Source organism: Salvelinus alpinus, chromosome 26, assembly GCF_045679555.1.
Source record: "Salvelinus alpinus chromosome 26, SLU_Salpinus.1, whole genome shotgun sequence".
Lineage (NCBI taxonomy): Eukaryota > Metazoa > Chordata > Actinopteri > Salmoniformes > Salmonidae > Salvelinus > Salvelinus alpinus.
The window spans coordinates 20701991-20723364 of NC_092111.1; the positions used below are offsets into that span (position 1 = coordinate 20701991).

Sequence of the window (21374 nt, forward strand, 5' to 3'; positions counted from 1 at the left end):
GGTATCATCATAAGATGGGGCCACAGTGTCTCCTGACCCCTCCTGTCTCAGCCTCCAGTATTTATGCTGCAGTAGTTTATGTGTCGGGGGGCTAGGGTCAGTTTGTTATATCTGGAGTACTTCTCCTGTCTTATCCGGTGTCCTGTGTGAATTTAAGTATGCTCTCTCTAATTCTCTCTTTCTCTCTTTCTTTCTCTCTCTCGGAGGACCTGAGCCCTAGGACCATGCCTCAGGACTACCTGGCATGATGACTCCTTGCTGTCCCCAGTCCACCTGGCCGTGCTGCTGCTCCAGTTTCAACTGTTCTGCCTGCGGCTATGGAACCCTGACCTGTTCACCGGACGTGCTACCTGTCCCAGACCTGCTGTTTTCAACTCTCTAGAGACAGCAGGAGCGGTAGAGATACTCTTAATGATCGGCTATGAAAAGCCAACTGACATTTACTCCTGAGGTGCTGACTTGCTGCACCCTCGACAACTACTGTGATTATTATTATTTGACCATGCTGGTCATTTATGAACATTTTAACATCTTGGCCATGTTCTGTTATAATCTCCACCCGGCACAGCCAGAAGAGGACTGGCCACCCATCATAGCCTGGTTCCTCTCTAGGTTTCTTCCTAGGTTTTAGCCTTTCTAGGGAGTTTTTCCTAGCCACCGTGCTTCTACACCTGTATTGCTTGTTGTTTGGGGTTTTAGGCTGGGTTTCTGTACAGCACTTTGAGATATCAGCTGATGTAAGAAGGGCTATATAAATACATTTGATTTGATTTGATTTGATTAGTCTCATCTGACCAGAGCACCTTCTTCCATATATTTGGGGAGTCTCCCACATGCCTTTTGGCGAACACCAAACGTGTTTGCTTAATTTTTTCTTTAAGAAATGGCTTTTTTCTGACCACTCTTCCGTGAAGCCCAACTCTTCCGTAAAGCCCAGCTTAAAGTGGTCCTATGGACAGATACTCTAATCTCCGCTGTGGAGCTTTGCAGCTCCTTCAGGGTTATCTTTGGTCTCTTTGTTGCCTCTCTGATTAATGCCCTCCTTGCCTGGTCCATGAGTTTTGGTGGGTGGCCCTCTCTTGGCAGGTTTGTTGTGGTGTCATATTCTTTCCATTTTTTAATAATGGATTTAATGGTGCTCTGTGGGATGTTCAAAGTTTTGGATATTTTTTTATAACCCAACCCTGATCTGTACTTCTCCACAACTTTGTCCCTGACCTGTTTGGAGAGATCCTTGGTCTTCATGGTGCCGCTTGCTTGGTGGTTCCCCTTGTTTAGTGGTGTTGCAGACTCTGGGGCCTTTCAGAACAGGTGTATATATACTGAGATCATGTGATAGATCATGTGACACTTAGATTGCATACAGGTGGACTTTATCTAACTAATTATGTGACTTCTGAAGGTAATTGGTTGAACCAGATCTTATTTAGGGCATTCATAGCAAAGGGGATGAACACATATGCACGCACTACTTTTCAGTTTTTTATTTTTTAGAATGTTTTTGAAACAAGTGATTTTTTTCATTTCACTTCACCAATTTGGACTATTTTGTGTATGTTCATTACATGAAATCCAAATAAAAATCCATTTAAATTACAGGATGTAATGCAACAAAATAGGAAAAACATATTGACATGACATATTCGATCCACATACAGTCCATAATGTACATACACATATATATATATATGTATTTATACTCTTCATTTATACTGTTAGGACTTCGACATTGCTCGTCCTAACATTTCTCTATTCCTTAATTCCATTCTTATACTTTAGATTTGTGTGTATTGTTGTGTGTTGTTAAATATTACTGCACAGTTGGAGCTAGGAACACAAGCATTTCGCTACCGCCGCAATAACATCTGTTAAATGTGTGTATCCAACCAATAACATCTGTTAAATGTATGTATGTAACCAATAACATATGTTAAATATGTGTATGTAACCAATAACATATGTTAAACATGTGTATGTAACCAATAACATCTGTTAAATATGTGTATGTAACCAATAACATCTGTTAAATATGTGTATGTAACCAATAACATATGTTAAATATGTGTATGTAACCAATAACACATGTTAAATATGTGTATGCAACCAATAACATATGTTAAATATGTGTATATAACCAATAACATATGTTAAATATGTGTATGTAACCAATAACATATGTTAAATATGTGTATGTAACCAATAACATATGTTAAATATGTGTATGTAACCAATAACATATGTTAAATATGTGTATGTAACCAATAACATCTGTTAAATATGTGTATGTAACCAATAACACATGTTAAATATGTGTATGCAACCAATAACATATGTTAAATATGTGTATATAACCAATAACATATGTTAAATATGTGTATGTAACCAATAACATATGTTAAATATGTGTATGTAACCAATAACATATGTTAAATATGTGTATGTAACCAATAACATATGTTAAATATGTGTATGTAACCAATAACATCTGTTAAATATGTGTATGCTTTCCAACACTTGTCTTCCCTCCTCTTTTTCTCCTCCATCCATTTCCCTCCATTCAAAAGACTTATGAGGTGATGCTTTACTATAGGATGGATCTCTAGAGTCTCGTTCTCAGACAAGAACCCCCCACTCCTCCTTCCGCCATCCCTCCATTCATCCCTCCGTCCCCCGTCGTGGACTCGGTGCCAAGCCCGCCAACTCGAGAGCTCTCTCTCCTTCTGCTGTGTCTGTGATAATAACAATAACATGGAAGTGATGCAGAGAGCTTTCTGTTGAACCCACGCCAACCAGCCTGGCTAGCACAGCACAGGGAACCTCTCTAAGGCATCATTCACACTACAGGGCCTGCTCAACACATTAGATCCACACTACAGGGCCTGCTCAACACATTAGATCCACATGACAGGGCCTGCTCAACCCGTTAGATCCACACTACAGGGCCTGCTCAACACATTAGATCCACACTACAGGGCCTGCTCAACCCGTTAGATCCACACTGCAGGGCCTGCTCAACCCATTAGATCCACACTACAGGGCCTGCTCAACCCATTAGATCCACACTACAGGGCCTGCTCAACCCATTAGATCCACACTACAGGGCCTGCTCAACCCGTTAGATCCACACTACAGGGCCTGCTCAACCCATTAGATCCACACTACAGGGCCTGCTCAACCCATTAGATCCATACTACAGGGCCTGCTCAACCCGTTAGATCCACACTACAGGGCCTGCTCAACCCATTAGTTCCACACTACAGGGCCTGCTCAACCCATTAGATCCACACTACAGGGCCTGCTCAACCCATTAGATCCACACTACAGGGCCTGCTCAACCCATTAGATCCACACTACAGGGCCTGCTCAACCCGTTAGATCCACACTACAGGGCCTGCTCAACCCATTAGATCCACACTACAGGGCCTGCTCAACCCGTTAGATCCACACTACAGGGCCTGCTCAACCCATTAGATCCACACTACAGGGCCTGCTCAACCCATTAGATCCATACTACAGGGCCTGCTCAACCCATTAGATCCATACTACAGGGCCAAAGCAAACTGTACTGCGCTGGCTCTGATATTTTCTTTTCACAGTCCTTTTTTCAACATGGTTCCAGCAGCTATGGTGTCTGTATAACCAGGCCAGTACAGCTCGGGTTAGGCCCTATTGTGTGAATCAGGCTTAAGCCTGTACCGTAGGTTTCACCATCTCCCAAGCTAGCTACACACTGGGCACAGACGACAATTCATTGAAATGACGTGGAAACAACGTTGATTCAACCAGTGTGTGCCCAGTGGGTAACCACCAATACTCTGCCTCTCATTTCAAAGCAAAAAATTGATATGTATTTTGCATGATGAAAATACATATCCATATTATTATTTGTGTTATGGCGGTGTGAGTTATATAAGCTATAAAAATATATGATCAGATATTTTAAAATGTATGTCATGTTTAAATATGATATACAGTGGGGAGAACAAGTATTTGATACACTGCCGATTTTGCAGGTTTTCCTACTTACAAAGCATGTAGAGGTCTGTAATTTTTATCATAGGTACACTTCAACTGTGAGAGACGGAATCTAAAACAAAAATCCAGAAAATCACATTGTATGATTTTTAAGTAATTAATTTGCATTTTATTGCATGACATAAGTATTTGATACATCAGAAAAGCAGAACTTAATATTTGGTACAGAAACCTTTGTTTGCAATTACAGAGATCATACGTTTCCTGTAGTTCTTGACTAGGTTTGCACACACTGCAGCAGGGATTTTGGCCCACTCCTCCCTACAGATCTTCTCCAGATCCTTCAGGTTTCGGGGCTGTCGCTGGGCAATACGGACTTTCAGCTCCCTCCAAAGATTTTCTACTGGGTTCAGGTCTGGAGACTGGCTAGGCCACTCCAGGACCTTGAGATGCTTCTTACGGAGCCACTCCTTAGTTGCCCTGGCTGTGTGTTTCGGGTCGTTGTCATGCTGGAAGACCCAGCCACGACCCATCTTCAATGCTCTTACTGAGGGAAGGAGGTTGTTGGCCAAGATCTCGCGATACATGGCCCCATCCATCCTCCCCTCAATACGGTGCAGTCGTCCTGTCCCCTTTGCAGAAAAGCATCCCCAAAGAATGATGTTTCCACCTCCATGCTTCACGGTTGGGATGGTATTCTTGGGGTTGTACTCATCCTTCTTCTTCCTCCAAACACGGCGAGTGGAGTTAGACCAAAAAGCTATATTTTTGTCTCATCAGACCACATGACCTTCTCCCATTCCTCCTCTGGATCATCCAGATGGTCATTGGCAAACTTCAGACGGGCCTGGACATGCACTGGCTTAAGCAGGGGGACCTTGCGTGCGCTACAGGATTTTAATCCATGACGGCGTAGTGTGTTACTAATGGTTTTCTTTGAGACTGTGGTCCCAGCTCTCTTCAGGTCATTGACCAGGTCCTGCCGTGTAGTTCTGGGCTGATCCCTCACCTTCCTCATGATCATTGATGCCCCACGAGGTGAAATCTTGCATGGAGCCCCAGACCGAGGGTGATTGACCGTCATCTTGAACTTCTTCCATTTTCTAATAATTGCGCCAACAGTTGTTTCCTTCTCACCAAGCTGCTTGCCTATTGTCCTGTAGCCCATCCCAGCCTTGTGCAGGTCTACAATTTTATCCCTGATGTCCTTACACAGCTCTCTGGTCTTGGCCATTGTGGAGAGGTTGGAATCTGTTTGATTGAGTGTGTGGACAGGTGTCTTTTATACAGGTAACGAGTTCAAACAGGTGCAGTTAATACAGGTAATGAGTGGAGAACAGGAGGGCTTCTTAAAGAAAAACTAACAGGTCTGTGAGAGCCGGAATTCTTACTGGTTGGTAGGTGATCAAATACTTATGTCATGCAATAAAATGCAAATTAATTATTTAAAAATCATACAATGTGATTTTCTGGATTTTTGTTTTAGATTCCGTCTCTCACAGTTGAAGTGTACCTATGATAAAAATGACAGACCTCTACATGCTTTGTAAGTAGGAAAACCTGCAAAATCGGCAGTGTATCAAATACTTGTTCTCCCCACTGTATAAGGCCATATGTTACTTTTCCGTATTGGCTCTTCTCCATTCTGTTCTGCTAGGGGCTGGTTTAAGGTTGATTTAAGATGAAATTGTCAACCCTGTTACGGTCAACCTTGTTACAATATTTGGTACTTAATAGGCACGTACCTCTTGACTTTTTTTTTCTAAAGTTGATCATATGCTCTTTATGACATAAAGTACAAATTCGGTGAAATCAAATTTTTGGGGGACCAAACACTTCTCAAAAGGCACCGAAATAGTGGAACGAACCATTTCACAACAGTTATTACAGACTGCTTTTAATAACCAGCAGCTACCACTGTGTCTGATTTGATCATCCTGCCATCCATCCATCCATCTACGTTTCTTCTCTTATTCATCTCATCAACAACTTAGTGATGTGGATGATAATGTTTAACGTACAGTGTGTGTGTGTGTGTGTGTGTGTGTGTGTGTGTGTGTGTGTGTGTGTGTGTGTGTGTGTGTGTGTGTGTGTGTGTGTGTGTGTGTGTGTGTGTGTGTGTGTGTGTGTGTGTGTGTGTGTGTGTGTGTTTTCACATGTGCGTGTGTGTTTGTTTCTGTGCGAGTGTGTGTTTTTATGTGCTTAAAATCGTATTAAACCCATTGCCAACTGTTACAGACCATCATGTGCATGCCTGTTTTTAACACTGTTATTAAGATTGAATCAAGTTGTTTTCACCCTCCCAGCCTATCAGATCACTGCCAAACCAGCCAATCAAAGCCCTTGTTACACACAAAGCCCTGCAGAGGAATCTGAGCTGGCATACAGCTATGCATCCCTGGGCAGCACACACACACACACACACACACACACACACACACACACACACACACACACACACACACACACACACACACACACACACACACACACACACACACACACACACACACACACACACACACACACACACACACACACACACACACACACACACACAGGGCCTAGAGAATTAAGCCTATTTTAAATCCTATTTAAAACCTAACCCTAACAATTGGAGTACTCCTATCCACTGTACTTACTTACACCTAAATTAAATGATGATTTCATTTATATTAATTATTTCTCTTAATACCGCTGTCTTTCTCAGAATGTTATGATTGTTGTATATTGAATGAGAGAGATGCCAGGGAAGGCGGAATGATAAAAGGTACGTGTCTGAGTGTGTGTGTGTGTGTGTGTAACGGTGCCGGAGGGGATGGCTGCCGTTTTATGGGCTCTTAACCAACCGTGCTATTTTGTTTGTTTTTTTTGCATTGTTTGTAACTTATTTTGTACAACAAATCAAATGTTGCTGCTACCGTCTCTTATGACCGAAAAGAGCTTCTGGACATCAGAACAGCGATTACTCACCTCCAACTGGACTAGTCATTTTTCTTTGAGTCGAACGAGAGGGATTTACTCCAGACACCCGACGAGGCCATCATCCCAGTCATTCGCAGGAGAAAAGACGGAGTTATCGCATGAAGGAGATCAGGGTACCTTGTAAGGATCCGGGGAAATCTGCCTTTGCCATCGGTGTCAAATCTGCCTTTGCCATCGGTACTATTGGCCAACGTACAATCACTGGATTATAAAGTGGACAAACTACAAGCACGTATATCCTACCAATGGGACATTAAAAACTGTAATATCTTATGTTTCACCGAGTCGTTGTTGAACGATGACATGATTAACATACAGCTGGCAGGTTACACACTGTATCGGCAGGATAGAACAGCAGCCTCTGGCAAGACAAGGGGAGGCGGTCTATGTATATTTGAAAAACAACAGCTGGTGCACGATATCTAAGGAAGTCTTGAGGTTTTGCTAGCCTGAGATAGAGTATATCATGATAAGCTGTAGACCACACTATCTACCAAGAGAGTTTTCATCTATATTCTTCGTAGCTGTCTATTTACCACCACAAACCGATGGTGGCACAAAGAACGCACTCAAAGAGCTGTATAAGGCCATAACCAAACAGGAAAAAGCTCATCCAGAGGCGGCGCTCCTAGTGGCCGGGGACTTTAATGCAGGGAAACTTAAATCCATTTTACCTCATTTGTAACAGCATGTTAAATGTGCAACCAGAGTGAAAAAAACTCTAGACCACCTTTACTCCACACACACGCATACAACGTTCTCCCTCGCCCTTCATTTGGCAAATATGACCATAATTCTATCCTACTGATTCCTACTTACAAGCAATAACTAAAGCAGGAAGCACAAGTGACTCGATCAATAAAAAAGTGGTCAGATGAAGCAGATGCTAAGCTACAGGACGGTTTTGCTAGCACAGAATGTAATATGTTCTGGGACTCTTCCGATGGCATTGAGGAGTACACCACATCAGTAACTGGCTTCATCAATAAGTGCATTGATGATGTCGTCCCCACAGTGACTGTACATACATACCCCAACCAGAAACCATGGATTACAGGCAACATCCGCACTGAGCTAAAGGGTAGAGCTGCCACTTTCAAGGAGCGGGACTCTAACCCGGAAGCTTGTAAGAAATCCCGCTCTGCCGTCCAATGAACCATCAAACAGGCAAAGCGTCAATACAGGACTATGATCGAATCGTACTACACCGGCTCAGACGCTCGTTGGATGTGGCAGGGCTTGCAAACTATTACAGACTACAAAGTGAAACACAGCCAAGAGCTGCCCGGTGACACGAACCTGCCAGATGAGCTAAATTACTTCTATGCTTGCTTCGAGGCAAGTAACACTGAAACATACATGAGAGCATCAGCTGTTCCAGACGACTGTGTGAACAGGCTCCCCGTAGCCGATGTGAGTAAGACCTTTAAACAGGTCAACATTCACAAGGCAGCAGGGCCAGATGGATTAGCAGGACGTGTACTCCGAGCATTCGCTGACCAACTGGCAAGTGTCTTCACTGACATTTTCAACCTCTCCCTGTCTGAGTCTGTAATACCAGTATGTGTCAAGCAGACCACCATAGTCCCTGTGCCCAAGAACACTAAGCACTCATGTCTGTAGCCATGAAGTGCTTTAAAAGGCCGGTCATGGCTCACATCAACACCATCATCCCAGAAACCCTGGACCCACTCCAATTTGGATACCGCTCCAACAGATGACGCAATCTCTATTGCACTCCACACTGCCCTTTCCCATTTGGACAAAAGCAACACCTATGTGAGAATGCTATTCATTGACTACAGCTCAGTGTTCGACTCCATAGTGCCCTCAAAGCTCATCACTAAACTAAGGACCCTGGAACTAAACACCTCCCTCTGCAACTGGATTCTGGACTTCTTGATGGGCCGCCCCCCAGGTGGTAAGGGTAGGTAACAACACATCTGCCACGCTGATCCTCAACACGGGGGCCCCTCAGGGGTGCGTGCTCAGTCCCCTCCTGTACTCCCTGTTCACCGATGACTGCATGGCTAGGCACGACTCCAACACCATCATTAAGTTTGCCGATGACAGAATAGTGGTAGGCCTGATCACCGACAATGACAAGACAGCCTATAGGGAGGAGGTCAGAGACCTGGCCGTGTGGTGCCAGGACAACAACCTCTCCCTCAACGTGATCAAGACAAAGGTGATGATTGTGGACTACAGGAAAAGGTGGAACGAGCTTGCCCCTATTCTCATCGACATGGCTGTAGTGGAGCAGGTTGAGAGTTTCAAGGTCCTTGGTGTCCACATCACCAAGAATCTAAGATGGTCCAGTCACAAAAAGACAGTTGTGAAGAGAGCACGACAAAACCTATTGCCCCTCAGGAGACTGAAAAGATTTGGCATTGGTCCTAAGATCCTCAAAAGGTCTACAGCTGCACCATCGAGAGCATCCTGACTGGTTGCATCACTGCCTGGTATGGCAACTGCTCGGACTCCGACCACAAGGCACTACAAAGGGTAGTGGGTACGGCCCAGTACATCACTAGGGCCAAGTTTCCCTCCATCCAGGACCTCTATACCAAGGAGTGTCAGAAGAAGGCCCTAAAAATTGTCAAAGACTCCAGACACCATAGTCATAGACTGTTCTCTCTGTTACCGCACGGTAAGCGGTACCGGAGCGTCAAGTCTAGGTCCAAGTGGCTTCTAAACAGCTTCACTTTAATAACTCTACCTACATGTACATATGACCTCAATTACCTCGACTAACCAGTGCCCCCAAGCATTGACTCTGTACCGGTAACCCCTGTATATAGCCTCGCTATTGTTATTTTACTGCTGCTCTTTAATTAGTTTTTAGGGTTAGAATTAGGTTTAGGGTTAGTTTTAGGGTTAGGCTTTGGGTTAGTTTTAGGGTTAGGTTTTCAGGTTAATGTTAGGGTTAAGGTTGAGGCGGCAGGTAGCCTAGTTGGTAAAGCGCTGGGCCAGTAACCAAAAGTTTGCTGGATCGAATCCCTGAGCTGACAAGCTAAAAATCTGTTGTTCTGCCCCGGAACAAGGCAGTTAACCCACTGTTCCCTGGTAGGCTGTCATTGTAAATAAGAATTTGTTCTTAATTGACTTGCCTAGTTAAATAAATAAAAAGGTTAGGGGTTATGTAAAATATGATTTTGAATGGGACTGAATTGTGTGCCACAAGGTTAGTTGTACAATACTGTATGTGTGTTTGTTTACCAGAAAACCAGAACAAAGTGATAGTTAGGAAGATGAGGGGTGTATTAAACAGTGTAACCTCTGTGTATACACCAGGTGGTTGACTCAAAACAAGCCCTATAAAGAAAACCAAAGCTAAACTACATGACCTAAAATAGGTGAGTGCAATCTGTGTAGAATTGATCGTCTTGATAATCCCTTTGGAAAATATGAGCAAATATTCAAATCTATATTAGGGCTTGGAGAGGTCAGAACTAGGCCTATATGACTTGAACAAATAGGCCCTATAGAATAAATAATCCAGTCCACAAAAATTTTGCCAATATAATCCTCACACAAAATGTGCGGTAAACTAAAGTAGATTACACAAACTCTCGTCTAGATTTTAATTTAAAAGATCATCTCTATTTTCCTATTTTGTGGAGTATTATCAAATTGCATAGCCCTTGCGTAATTTTACAACGCGCGCAATGAATAGAAGTGGACGGGTATAGCTCTTGTTCGTTGAGGGTTAACCCAGACTAGCCAAGCGGAGTGGCTCGTGCGTGAACACAAGGAACAAGGAACACTCCTGACTTTCTGTGCACAGCGTGACTCGTTATTCCTCTCTACATATGGCTTGAGAGCCAGAGATGTAACAACGTTGAGTTCGAACGGAACATGTCGTCACGCAGTCACTTCTACAGTCAGATAATCTCCTTATAATAAAATCATGACATGGACACGTCACAGTGAAGTGCGCAAACAGTATTTTCCACCATAGCACAAACAAAGCGTTTATATTGGTACTGATTTGCTCTGCTCTGCTATGCATAGCCTATAGACTGTAAAATAGGATGAACCCAGTAACCCCTCTCCGCCTCCCTCAGTCCCATCTCACCGCCCCTTTCTACACACTGACTGACTGGAGAGTAGCGGTGGTGATTGTGGGGAATTGCGAAAACCATACATCGTTAAGTAATTCGCTTTAACCATCAGCTGAGAGCTGTCCATTTTTATGGCTGAAGACTGAACAACCATGTGTGGTTATAAGATGCACAACCCAAATGAAGTGATCAAGGTCTAAAATTGATTTTATGGAAATACTGACATATAGGCTACCCCCTATCAACACACGCCATCATCATATAGAGGCTAATTATTATGAATTTCAACTAGGCTATGTTACTGTACCTTCCATCCAGCTGAACTATTGCTGTCGCCTTTATCCTTGAAATAAGGGACAAAGCGCACCATCCAATCGTAAACCTGCGACAGAGTGAGTCTCTTCTCAGGGGCACTCTCAATGGCACGCGTGATGAGGTCCGCGTACGACTGGTTTCCCCACGCGTTCCTCCGGGACGACTTGGCTTTGCGCAGCTGACCGGCCACGTCGAGGGCAGCCCCAGACATGCATGTAGGAGCGCCGGCTGCGATGGGGACCGGGGCGCCGGCTGGATGTTTGAGCTCCGCGGGTGCGCCACCTCTTCCCTCGGCTGCTCCACCGCGGCATGCCGGCACGTTGTACTGAAGCTGCTCCAGTTTGACAGATGCCAGGGGCAGACCTCGATTTGCTTCATCCACTCCCCGAGGGAAATCCTCCGGACACGTCGGCAGCGGCCAAGTGCATGACCGCGGCCGGCCCTCCGGCTCGTATTCAGGATTGATTCCAACCTGATGCGCGTCCATGCCGTTATTCTCCATCATTAGCATCTATCCTCTTGGATTAACGCCGAAAAGGCAAGGTCACAAAGAAATAAAAAATCCACTATTATCCTCCAACTGCCTTTGGAATTGTTCAAATAGCCCAAATGTGTCTACTTGCCTACAAGCAACTGCTACTGACTGATAGAAAAATATGATAAACCAATATCAAAAAGCCAGGAGAGGCGTGGAGTAGGATCATTCTGGAAGAGCATGTATTCTCTATGCAGTATCAGAACAGACCATGAACAACATGCATCCGGCCGCCGGGTGCGCGCAGCACAATAAATAAACCAGGTCCAGGTGATGGTTAAAAATGCATTCTCAAACCCATGTCCAGATTCAGAGTCAGCAACACGGAATTGGTAAATTGTGATTAACCTAATGTCCCTTTGAAAACCACTCGGCTGCAGCAACAGTTGATTCCCTTGACCAACCGTTGGACTGGCAGGGCTGGATGATATATTCGATAAAACCCCAGAATTAAAGCCAAATTAATTTGACTTTCTTTCACGAAGTCTGTTCACGCTCACTGTTTCTTTCGTCTGGAATCTCCTCTCGTCTCCGTCTCCTCTGCAGATTGGTGTCCGGCATTCACTCACACGCAAGCGCTCACACGAAAACAACACACACACTCATAGCTGTTGGTAACACACTGACTAACTGCGCGAGCTGCGCGCAATTACTCCGCTTATAAATAAGCTTGCTCTATGAATCATTTACAACCCGCAAAATTCCAAACGAAAAAAGTGTCGGCTCGTGGAGCATGCTCTGTTTGTCTTCCTTCTCTCACGCGACGAAGACGCCCCGCTATAAGTGCATAACATGCAATTAACCTCCCTTATTTCGTTAGATTTGTTGATTATTACCATACCCTATTCCTTCCACATTGGTACACCAGTGTGTATCCGTCAGTGAGGCTTGATTATCAAGTGACTAAACTGTAGCGTTGAATAAATTAGTGCTGCTTACACATAATTATATGAGACTTGGATCAAGTCACTCCCTCTATAACAGGTTTAGCGAAAGGGAATGTCCATTTTATTCTGTATACAACATCGTTTCACATTGATATCCCATATAGAGAATAAAGGCATTCATGCATTTTTATTCACAGTTCATAAAATATCTTGAGAAATGTGATTGCATTGTTTCAATGATGTTTATTGCTTTGGGAATAAACAAGAATGCTTAAATAAAATAGCAGTTGACGTGGTGTGCTTAAGCCATCCGATTTGTGATGCTCTTCCATGTGCTGCATGTAATGTCAGTCAGTGGTCAGATGTCTACCTGTTGATGCGATAGACTGGGATAAGCATGACATATTCACCTCAAGAGTGCCGCATTTATAAACCTCTTAATCAAATCAAATTAAACGGTATTAGTCACATGCGCCGAATACAACAGGTGTAGTAGACCTTACAGTGAAATGCTTACTCACGAGCCCCTAACCAACAATGCAGTTTAAAAAAATACGGATAAGAATAAGAAATAAAAGTAACAAATAATTAAAGAGCAGCAGTAAAATAACAATAGCGAGACTATATACAGGGGGGTACCCGTACAGAGTCAATGTGTGGGAACCGGTTAGTTGAGGTACATGAAGGTAGAGTTATTTAAGTGACTATGCCGTATTGTGCACGTCAGTTCAGTTACATGAACTGCCAACACTGTATTGAATAATTATAATATGTAATTATTACCGGGTTAATTAATGCTACAAATAAATATTTCTTCATTTATGCATGAACGTCTAGCAGATTCCCTACGCAGATTCCCTATGCATTGCAGTCAGACAAGAAAGTCAGAAAAGTCTCAATTACATATCCTTTGAAATAATAATTGTCTCGCGGTTTCGTTTCATTACCATCCTTTCTCAGTACGGGTGTTTTCCTCCAGCAGAGAGAGAGAAAGGCGGAAGCGACATTATGAATGTCACACTCATTTGGCGCCCGCGGGCTGAACCCTCATTGGGTTCAAGTTGTGGGGTATCCATACTGATCTCCTTCCAACTAATAGTGTCTCTCTACATATATGCATTGACTGTTATTCTATCAAATTAATGGTTAGTTGACTGTTATGCACCTGAAGTTTGATATGAAGTTATTATATTACTTGCTACTATATTATATTATGTTCTACTTTATAATTTTCTATTCTACTTGATTGAATTATATTCTACTATATTCTATTCTACTATACTCTATTCTATAATATATTCTATTCCATAACCCCATTACCCTTTTTCAATGGAAAATTCCCCAGTGGTGGGTGGTGATGTTACCCCAACTATTGACAGCTTGGTTGTCAGGGGAAACCATATCCTCAAATGCTCCTATAGTGGAATGCTTTCATGGTGACTAAACGAGTCTATCACAACATGAGATGTGAAAGAGAGAGGGGTGGGAGAAGAGGAGGGAAGGAGAGGGTGAGAGTGACAGAGGGAAAGAGAGAGAGAGAGTGGGGGGGCAATAAAAGGAGGGGGATAGAGTGGAACAAGAGGGAGAGAGGGGAAGGAGAGAGGGAGGAAGGGAGAAGGTGTGTGTGAGAGAAGGGAAGAGCGAGAAGAAGAGGAAGAGTAGAGTGCAAGAGAGTGAAGGAGAGGGAGAACAAAAACAGAAGGGGAGGAGGGAGCGAGAAGAGGAGGGGAGGAGATGGGGAAAGAAAGAGAGAGAGGGGGATAAATGAGGGAGCGATGCTGTAAATGAGAAACAAAGGGGTAATTCAAAACACATGGCCCCTGCCCTGCGGTCTGGAGAGGATATTTTTATGCACCGCAGTGAAGTTGTAACTGGAATGCGGTGTGACTCCTATCCTATGGAATGCAAACACTGAGCCACTGCCAGCTGAGTTGAGTGGAGCTGAGTTGAGTCGATGTGTGTAGTGATCTGGTGTTGCCCGTAGCAAACTAAGCTGTGGGCATTGGCACTGACAAACAACCATGGAAGCTCCAGCTCCAGAGTCAGACAACAACAACAATAACAACAAAAGGAGATAAATCAGTATGAGAAGATCTTTGAACCAATCAACTGCCAGTAGTAATCCTGGCTGACTAGCTGGCTTAGGTAGAAAGGTTACACTGTAAAAAATATCCTGCTGTTTTTCTGGTAACTTACTGGCAGCCAGTTACCTGTAGATTACTTTTTTTTAAAGTACACTATGTTACCGTACATTTCAAAGGAGCTTTAGTTTAACAGCACATTACTGTAAAGTTTACAGTAATGTACTGTTAAATCAAAGTTTCTTTGGAATTTACTCTAACCTAATGTACATTATTATTATTGTTTTCATGTTCATTACTGTAATAAAGGTATATTATGTCACGGTAAATTCCAAAGAAACTTTAGTTTAACAGCAGATTACTGTAAAAAAAAAAAAATACAGTAACTTACAGGTAACTGGCTGCCAGTAAGTTACCGTTAAAACGACAGAATTTTTTCACAGTGTAACCTACCTAAGACAGCTAGTCAGCCAGGGTTACTACTGATGTGTTTACTGGGACATGGTGATGATGTCACTCCCACCCTTGTGTTGAGCAACAATGCCCGACTGACTGACTACAGCTCTAATTAGGCATGTCAGAAGAGTAGACTAACACTGTACAAAAGGTGAGGCATGTCCACTGAACATAACAATAATTATAGGTCATGGGACACAGTCTGGACCACTCAATATTTGCCATAAAAATCAGGGTCGTTGTCCCGTTGTCCTCTCCTTTTTAAAAACCCTTCCGGATTTGACTTTGAGAGCCAGACTGCATTCTGGCTCTGTACTGTTTAGGTACTCAAATGTGAGTACTCAAATTTGCTCTAAAGCCCCTTAACAGCAGACATCTCCCTCCCTGTCTTCCCCTCTCTCTCTCAATCTCTCTTTCTCCCTCTCTTTTTGTTCATCAATGATGTTCCCTCCGTCTAGCAACCCCTCCTCTACGACCTTGTGCTGCTACATAAGGAGAGCTGTGGGTGTTGTTTCGTAGTGTCAAAAAACAGGTTTAGTTTGGATATGCTATCCATTTGTATTTATTGTATGTTGCTCTTTCTATGCCATTTTAATATTTGAGAAATTAACCAATGATATTAGGCCACTCTTGGCCATGATTACAGACACCTGTGTGTCTTGACACTATATATAAACGAGTCATCCCGCAGTGTCTGTGATTGTACCCTGATGAAGACAGCTTGCCTGTCGAAACGTTGGTAAATTAAATATTTTTGCATCTGAGCTCCTAGAGTGTGCGGCTCTCCTTTATTTTTAAGTTTTCTACTTCGCTAGCCAGCACCTCGCCTAAATAGGTGTGCGTTTCTTTTTCTTCTAAAAAACAGGTTTAGACCTTACCATGAAATGCTTACTTACGAACCCATAACCAACAATGCAGAGTAAAATATAAATTAAAAAGTAAGAAAAATTGCTAAATAAAATAAATGAAAAATAGTAACACAATAAAGTAACAATAACGAGGCTATACAAGGAATCGGTACCGAGTCAATGTGTGGGGGTATGGGTTAGTCAAGGTAATTGAGGTAATATGTACATGAAGGTAGGGGCAAAGATACTATGCATAGATAATAAACAGAGAGTAGTAGCAGCGTATGTGAAGAGTGTGAAGGAATGTGAATATGTGTGTGTGTGTGTGTGTGTGTGTTTAGAGTCCAGTGAGTGTACATCGAGCCTGTGCCATAGAGTCAGTGCAAAAAAATATAACAAATAATAATAAAATAATGGGATCAATGCAAATAGTCCGGGTAGCCATTTGAGTAACTGCTCAGCAAGAAGCTGTTAAGGAGCCTTTTGGTCCCAGACTTGGCGCTCTGGTATCGCTTGCCGTGCGGTAGCAGAGAGAACAGTCTATGACTTGGAGTCTTTGACAATTTTTAGGGCCTTCCTCTGACACCACCTGGTATAGAGGTCCTGGATGGCAGGAAGCTCAGCCCCAGTGATTAACTGGGCCATACGCATTACCCTCTGTAGCACCTTCAGATTAACTTTATTATCCCACCAGGGTTGTCGAGCAGTTGCAGTCAGAATGCTCTCGATGGTGCTGCTGTAGAACCTTTTGAGGATCTGAGGTCCCATGCCAAATCTTTTCAGTCTCCTGGAGTAGGCATTGTCGTGCCCTTTTCACGACTGTGTTGGTGTGTTTGGAACATGATAAGTCCTTAGTGATGTGGACACCAAGGAACTTGAAACTCTTGACCCACTCCAATACAGCCTCGTCGATGTGAATGGGGGTGTCCTTGGCACTCCTTTTCCTGTAGTCCACGATCAGCTCTTTTGTCTTGCTTACATTGACAGAGAGGTTCTTGTCCTGGCAGCACTCTGGCAGGTCTCTGACCTTCCTATACGCTGTCTCATCGTGGTCGGTGATCAAGCCTACCACTGTCGTGTCGTCGGCAAACTTAATGATGGAAGCGGATGTGTAGTTACCTACCCTTACCACCTGGGGGCGGCCAGTCAGGAAGTCCAGGATCCAGTTGCAGAGGGAGGTGTTTAGTCCCAGGGTCCTTAGCTTAGTGATGAGCTTGGAGGGCACTATGGTGTTGAACGCTGAACTGTATTCAATGAACAGCATTCTCACATAGGTGTTCCTTTTGTCAAAGTGGGAAAGGGCAGTGTGGAGTGCAATAGAGATTGCGTCATCTGTTGGAGCGGTATCCAAATTGGAGTGGGTCCAGGGTTTCTGGGATGATGGTGTTGATGTGAGCCATGACCAGCCTTTCAAAGCCCTTCATGGCTACAGATGTGAGTTCTACGGGTCGGTAGTCATTTAGGCAGGTTACCTTGGCGTTCTTGGGCACAGGAACTATGGTGGGTGGTCTACTTGAAACATTTAGATTTTACAGACTGGGTCAGGGAAAGGTTGAAAATGTCAGTGAAGACACTTGGGGGTTGTGTGTGTGGTGTGAGTGCATGCGTGCGTGCGTGGATGTGTGTGTGCGTGTGTGTGTGTGTGTGTGTGTGTGTGTGTGGAAAGTCTGGGTGTCTGTAGCCAGTACACAGCCCATGGCCATCCCAGGATGTGTCTCCTCCTTGGGCATGAGCTGCCTGGAGGCCTGGGCTGTAGCCAACCATGTGGCTTCTCAAAGTCACAGAACCATGGAGAAACACTCCACATTCCTCAGCTCCTAGCCTGGTCCCAGATCTGTTTGTGCCGTTTGGTGTGACAATGACCATAGCAGTTAGTTAGTACAAATAGATCTGGGACCAGGCCACTCAACTCTACTTCTCTCACTTTTTAGTAGACTTTCCCAAAGACAAAAAGGCTGCATTTTATTTTAATCTCATGTATTGGCACTGGCAGTAGTGTGCTGGTTTGACTAACACTTTCTGCTTTGGATTCTTTCAGTCTTTTTCTAGTTGGAAACCAAACCACAACGCAGAATGGGCACTGCCTCCCTAAGCTTTGATGAATACCAACGTGGTATTAACAATATTTTAAAGGGACAATCTGCAGTGGCAATATTCATTTTTGGATGTAAAAACAATGTGTACCCATTGATTTTTGAAGAATATAACTTATAAATGCCTCATGAGCTTAGTTCAACTGTCATACCCCATCAGAACCCAAAATGTAAGCTTGTTTTTCAGAACATGGATAAAATTATAATTTTGATATCATGGATGCTCAGTCCTGGCATCCATACCTCTGTCTATGAATTTGAGAGTGGTTACATTTCTCCAGCCCCATCCCTCAGCTTTTTACCAAAACACTTTGTCAACTTCTGTCCCGCTTTAAGAATCCCTGTGTTCATTGTGCCGTGTGTGTGTGTGCGACAGACAGTCTTCCCTCTGCCACACCTGCATAAGAGAGGTTTAGCTAACACTCCCACACCTACTGTAACGCTAATCCTGTTTCAGATTGCACCTTCAACCATGAAATCCACTCACAGAGAGAGAGAAACTACACAGTGATGTAGCGTAGGCAGAGGTGCAACGAAGATAATCTTCCCAGTCACTTTCCTCCTCTGGCTGTAAGGAAACAGAAAGGAAATGGCACAATTAAAGAATGACAGCAGTCAGATGGATGCAACCAGAGCCATACATAACTGGATGTAACCAGAGCCATACATAACTGGATGCAACCAGAGCCATACATAACTGGATGTAACCAGAGCCATACATAACTGGATGCAACCAGAGCCATACATAACTGGATGCAACCAGAGCCATACATAACTGGATGTAACCAGAGCCATACATAACTGGATGCAACCAGAGCCATACATAACTGGATGCAACCAGAGCCATACATAACTGGATGTAACCAGAGCCATACATAACTGGATGCAACCAGAGCCATACATAACTGGATGTAACCAGAGCCATACATAACTGGATGCAACCAGAGCCATACATAACTGGATGCAACCAGAGCCATACATAACTGGATGTAACCAGAGCCATACATAACTGGATGCAACCAGAGCCATACATAACTGGATGCAACCAGAGCCATACATAACTGGATGCAACCAGAGCCATACATAACTGGATGCAACCAGAGCCATACATAACTGGATGCAACCAGAGCCATACATAACTGGATGCAACCAGAGCCATACATAACTGGATGTAACCAGAGCCATACATAACTGGATGCAACCAGAGCCATACATAACTGGATGTAACCAGAGCCATACATAACTGGATGTAACCACTAGATAAAAACAGACGATTCAGGTTAGAAGGGAAATAGAGAATAACCTCTATTTATTTTACACTGAAATCACAGGGTATGCCCTAAAGGCAAAGCAACTATTATGTGTCATATACACAGTAAATGTATAAATGAAATGACCCAGTCCTGTGGAACAGGGGTCCATTCAGTTACCAATTCAGTCAATTCATGAATCAAAAAAATCCTCATATTAAACAATGGACCATTTTCAACTCATGAATCATTTAAATTCATTAAACTGAACTTGGCCCAACCCGGCTATAGACATTGAAATATCCCTCCTATGAAAAATGGAGCAGGAGTTCCCATGAACTGGTGTGACCGCTGTGGTCTGCTGCCCTAGCAGTGATCCCATAATGGATCTGACTGGCCTGCCTAGCTTACTGTACACTGAAAGAAAGTCCTTGAGCTGGCTGACTGACCAACACAGCTCTGTCCACAGGGTGGAGTAGAGAACACACTTACTGCATGATGAAGTCACTCCCAGGAACCAAGGCACAACTACTCAAGAGGCTGCCTACAGTCTGCAGAAGTGAGCACTCATTCACTACCCCACAATGTGATCTCAGAAATGGACTGGTGGAAATATATGGGATTATACCTCCACCACATGCCTATACCAATCCAATGCTTTAACCTATGTGAAGGAGTGAGCAAGTGCACACTCCAGGGGAGAAGAGAATTGAATCAGAACGACAGAGGCCTGGTAAGAATGTAGAGGTGTAGAACATTGGGTGTGACAAGGTGGCAGAGGGGTAGGAGGCTTTGTGAGGATGTCACCAAGGGCTTTCCTCCCTGTCTCCCCCGTCTCTCTAACGTCTTGAGAGTTCCGCTTCACTGTGTGCGACAGGCGATTGGGGTGATCAGGGCCGGCGGGCTCTCTCCACCCCTCCTTCACTCAACTGTCTCAGCAGGTCACCTGTGGCCCCTGAAGCCTTCAGGGGCCACTACATCACAACATGTGAGTTGCATACTCAATATATACTGATGGATAATATACCAGTATTACAGGTAGTATATTTTAGTCTCCGTTTTGCATTCCATGTGTGAAACTATCAGGAAATATATTTTATTTTTCTCTGCCGTATACATTCTTGTGTTAAATCATGTGAGGCAGAATTTATTTTTAGTATAATTTCTATTATCTCAGTGGTCACAGGTTAACACTGAGGCGAGAGAGAAGGGAAGATGGAGAGAATAAAAAAAGAAAAGATGGATTAGAAATAAGAAAAAAAGAGTTCAGAGGGTCGTATCTCATTAAGCAATTGAGAAAGTTAATTAGGCAGCGCTGATAATTATTGCCATGGCAACCTGAGCGCACTCATGTAAATTTGATTAAGGAGTTGCTGGTGGTTTATCTGCACTGGGGAGACAGACAGCATCCCAAATGACACCCTATTCCCTATCTAGTGCATAGGGCTCTGGTCAAAAGTAGTACACTACAAAGGGAATAGGGTGCCATTTGGGACACACAGGAACAGCAAAGCAGGGCCAGCAAAGAACCCCAGAGACCCCTACAGGTGAAATTGTGCAGCTGCATATTCTCTTACCAAACCCACTCCAGAGTTTCTCTATGTAAGATCACCTCATTGAGCACAGCATGACTATGGTATTGACAACGTTCCTTTACAGCAGACTATCACAAGCATTAAGATGTTACGGAAATATATAATACCAGCCAAAAGGCAAAACACGGGCAGCTTTGCTACTGGCCCTCGAAAATGGGACAGGATGAGTCTTTGATTGGCCTTTATCACTGTCCTTTCAAAATCAACAATGATCAGTCCTACTCACAATATTAATCATCATGAACCCGGTGTCTGCTACTACCTATTAATTTATACAGAATAATAACAAT

General features: G+C 43.6%; 1 protein-coding gene across 1 annotated transcript in view; it reads right to left on the minus strand.

Annotated features, from left to right (window-relative positions):
- The window catches only part of LOC139554906 (forkhead box protein O3-like), a 58568-nt gene extending 45844 nt beyond the window's left edge, over positions 1-12724 (minus strand). The window contains exon 1 of the mRNA XM_071368168.1: positions 11332-12724. Within this exon, the coding sequence (XP_071224269.1) occupies positions 11332-11850 (519 nt within the window). The 5' untranslated portion in view covers positions 11851-12724. The remainder of the gene's footprint in view (positions 1-11331) is intronic.
- Between the last annotated feature and the right edge of the window lie 8650 nt (positions 12725-21374).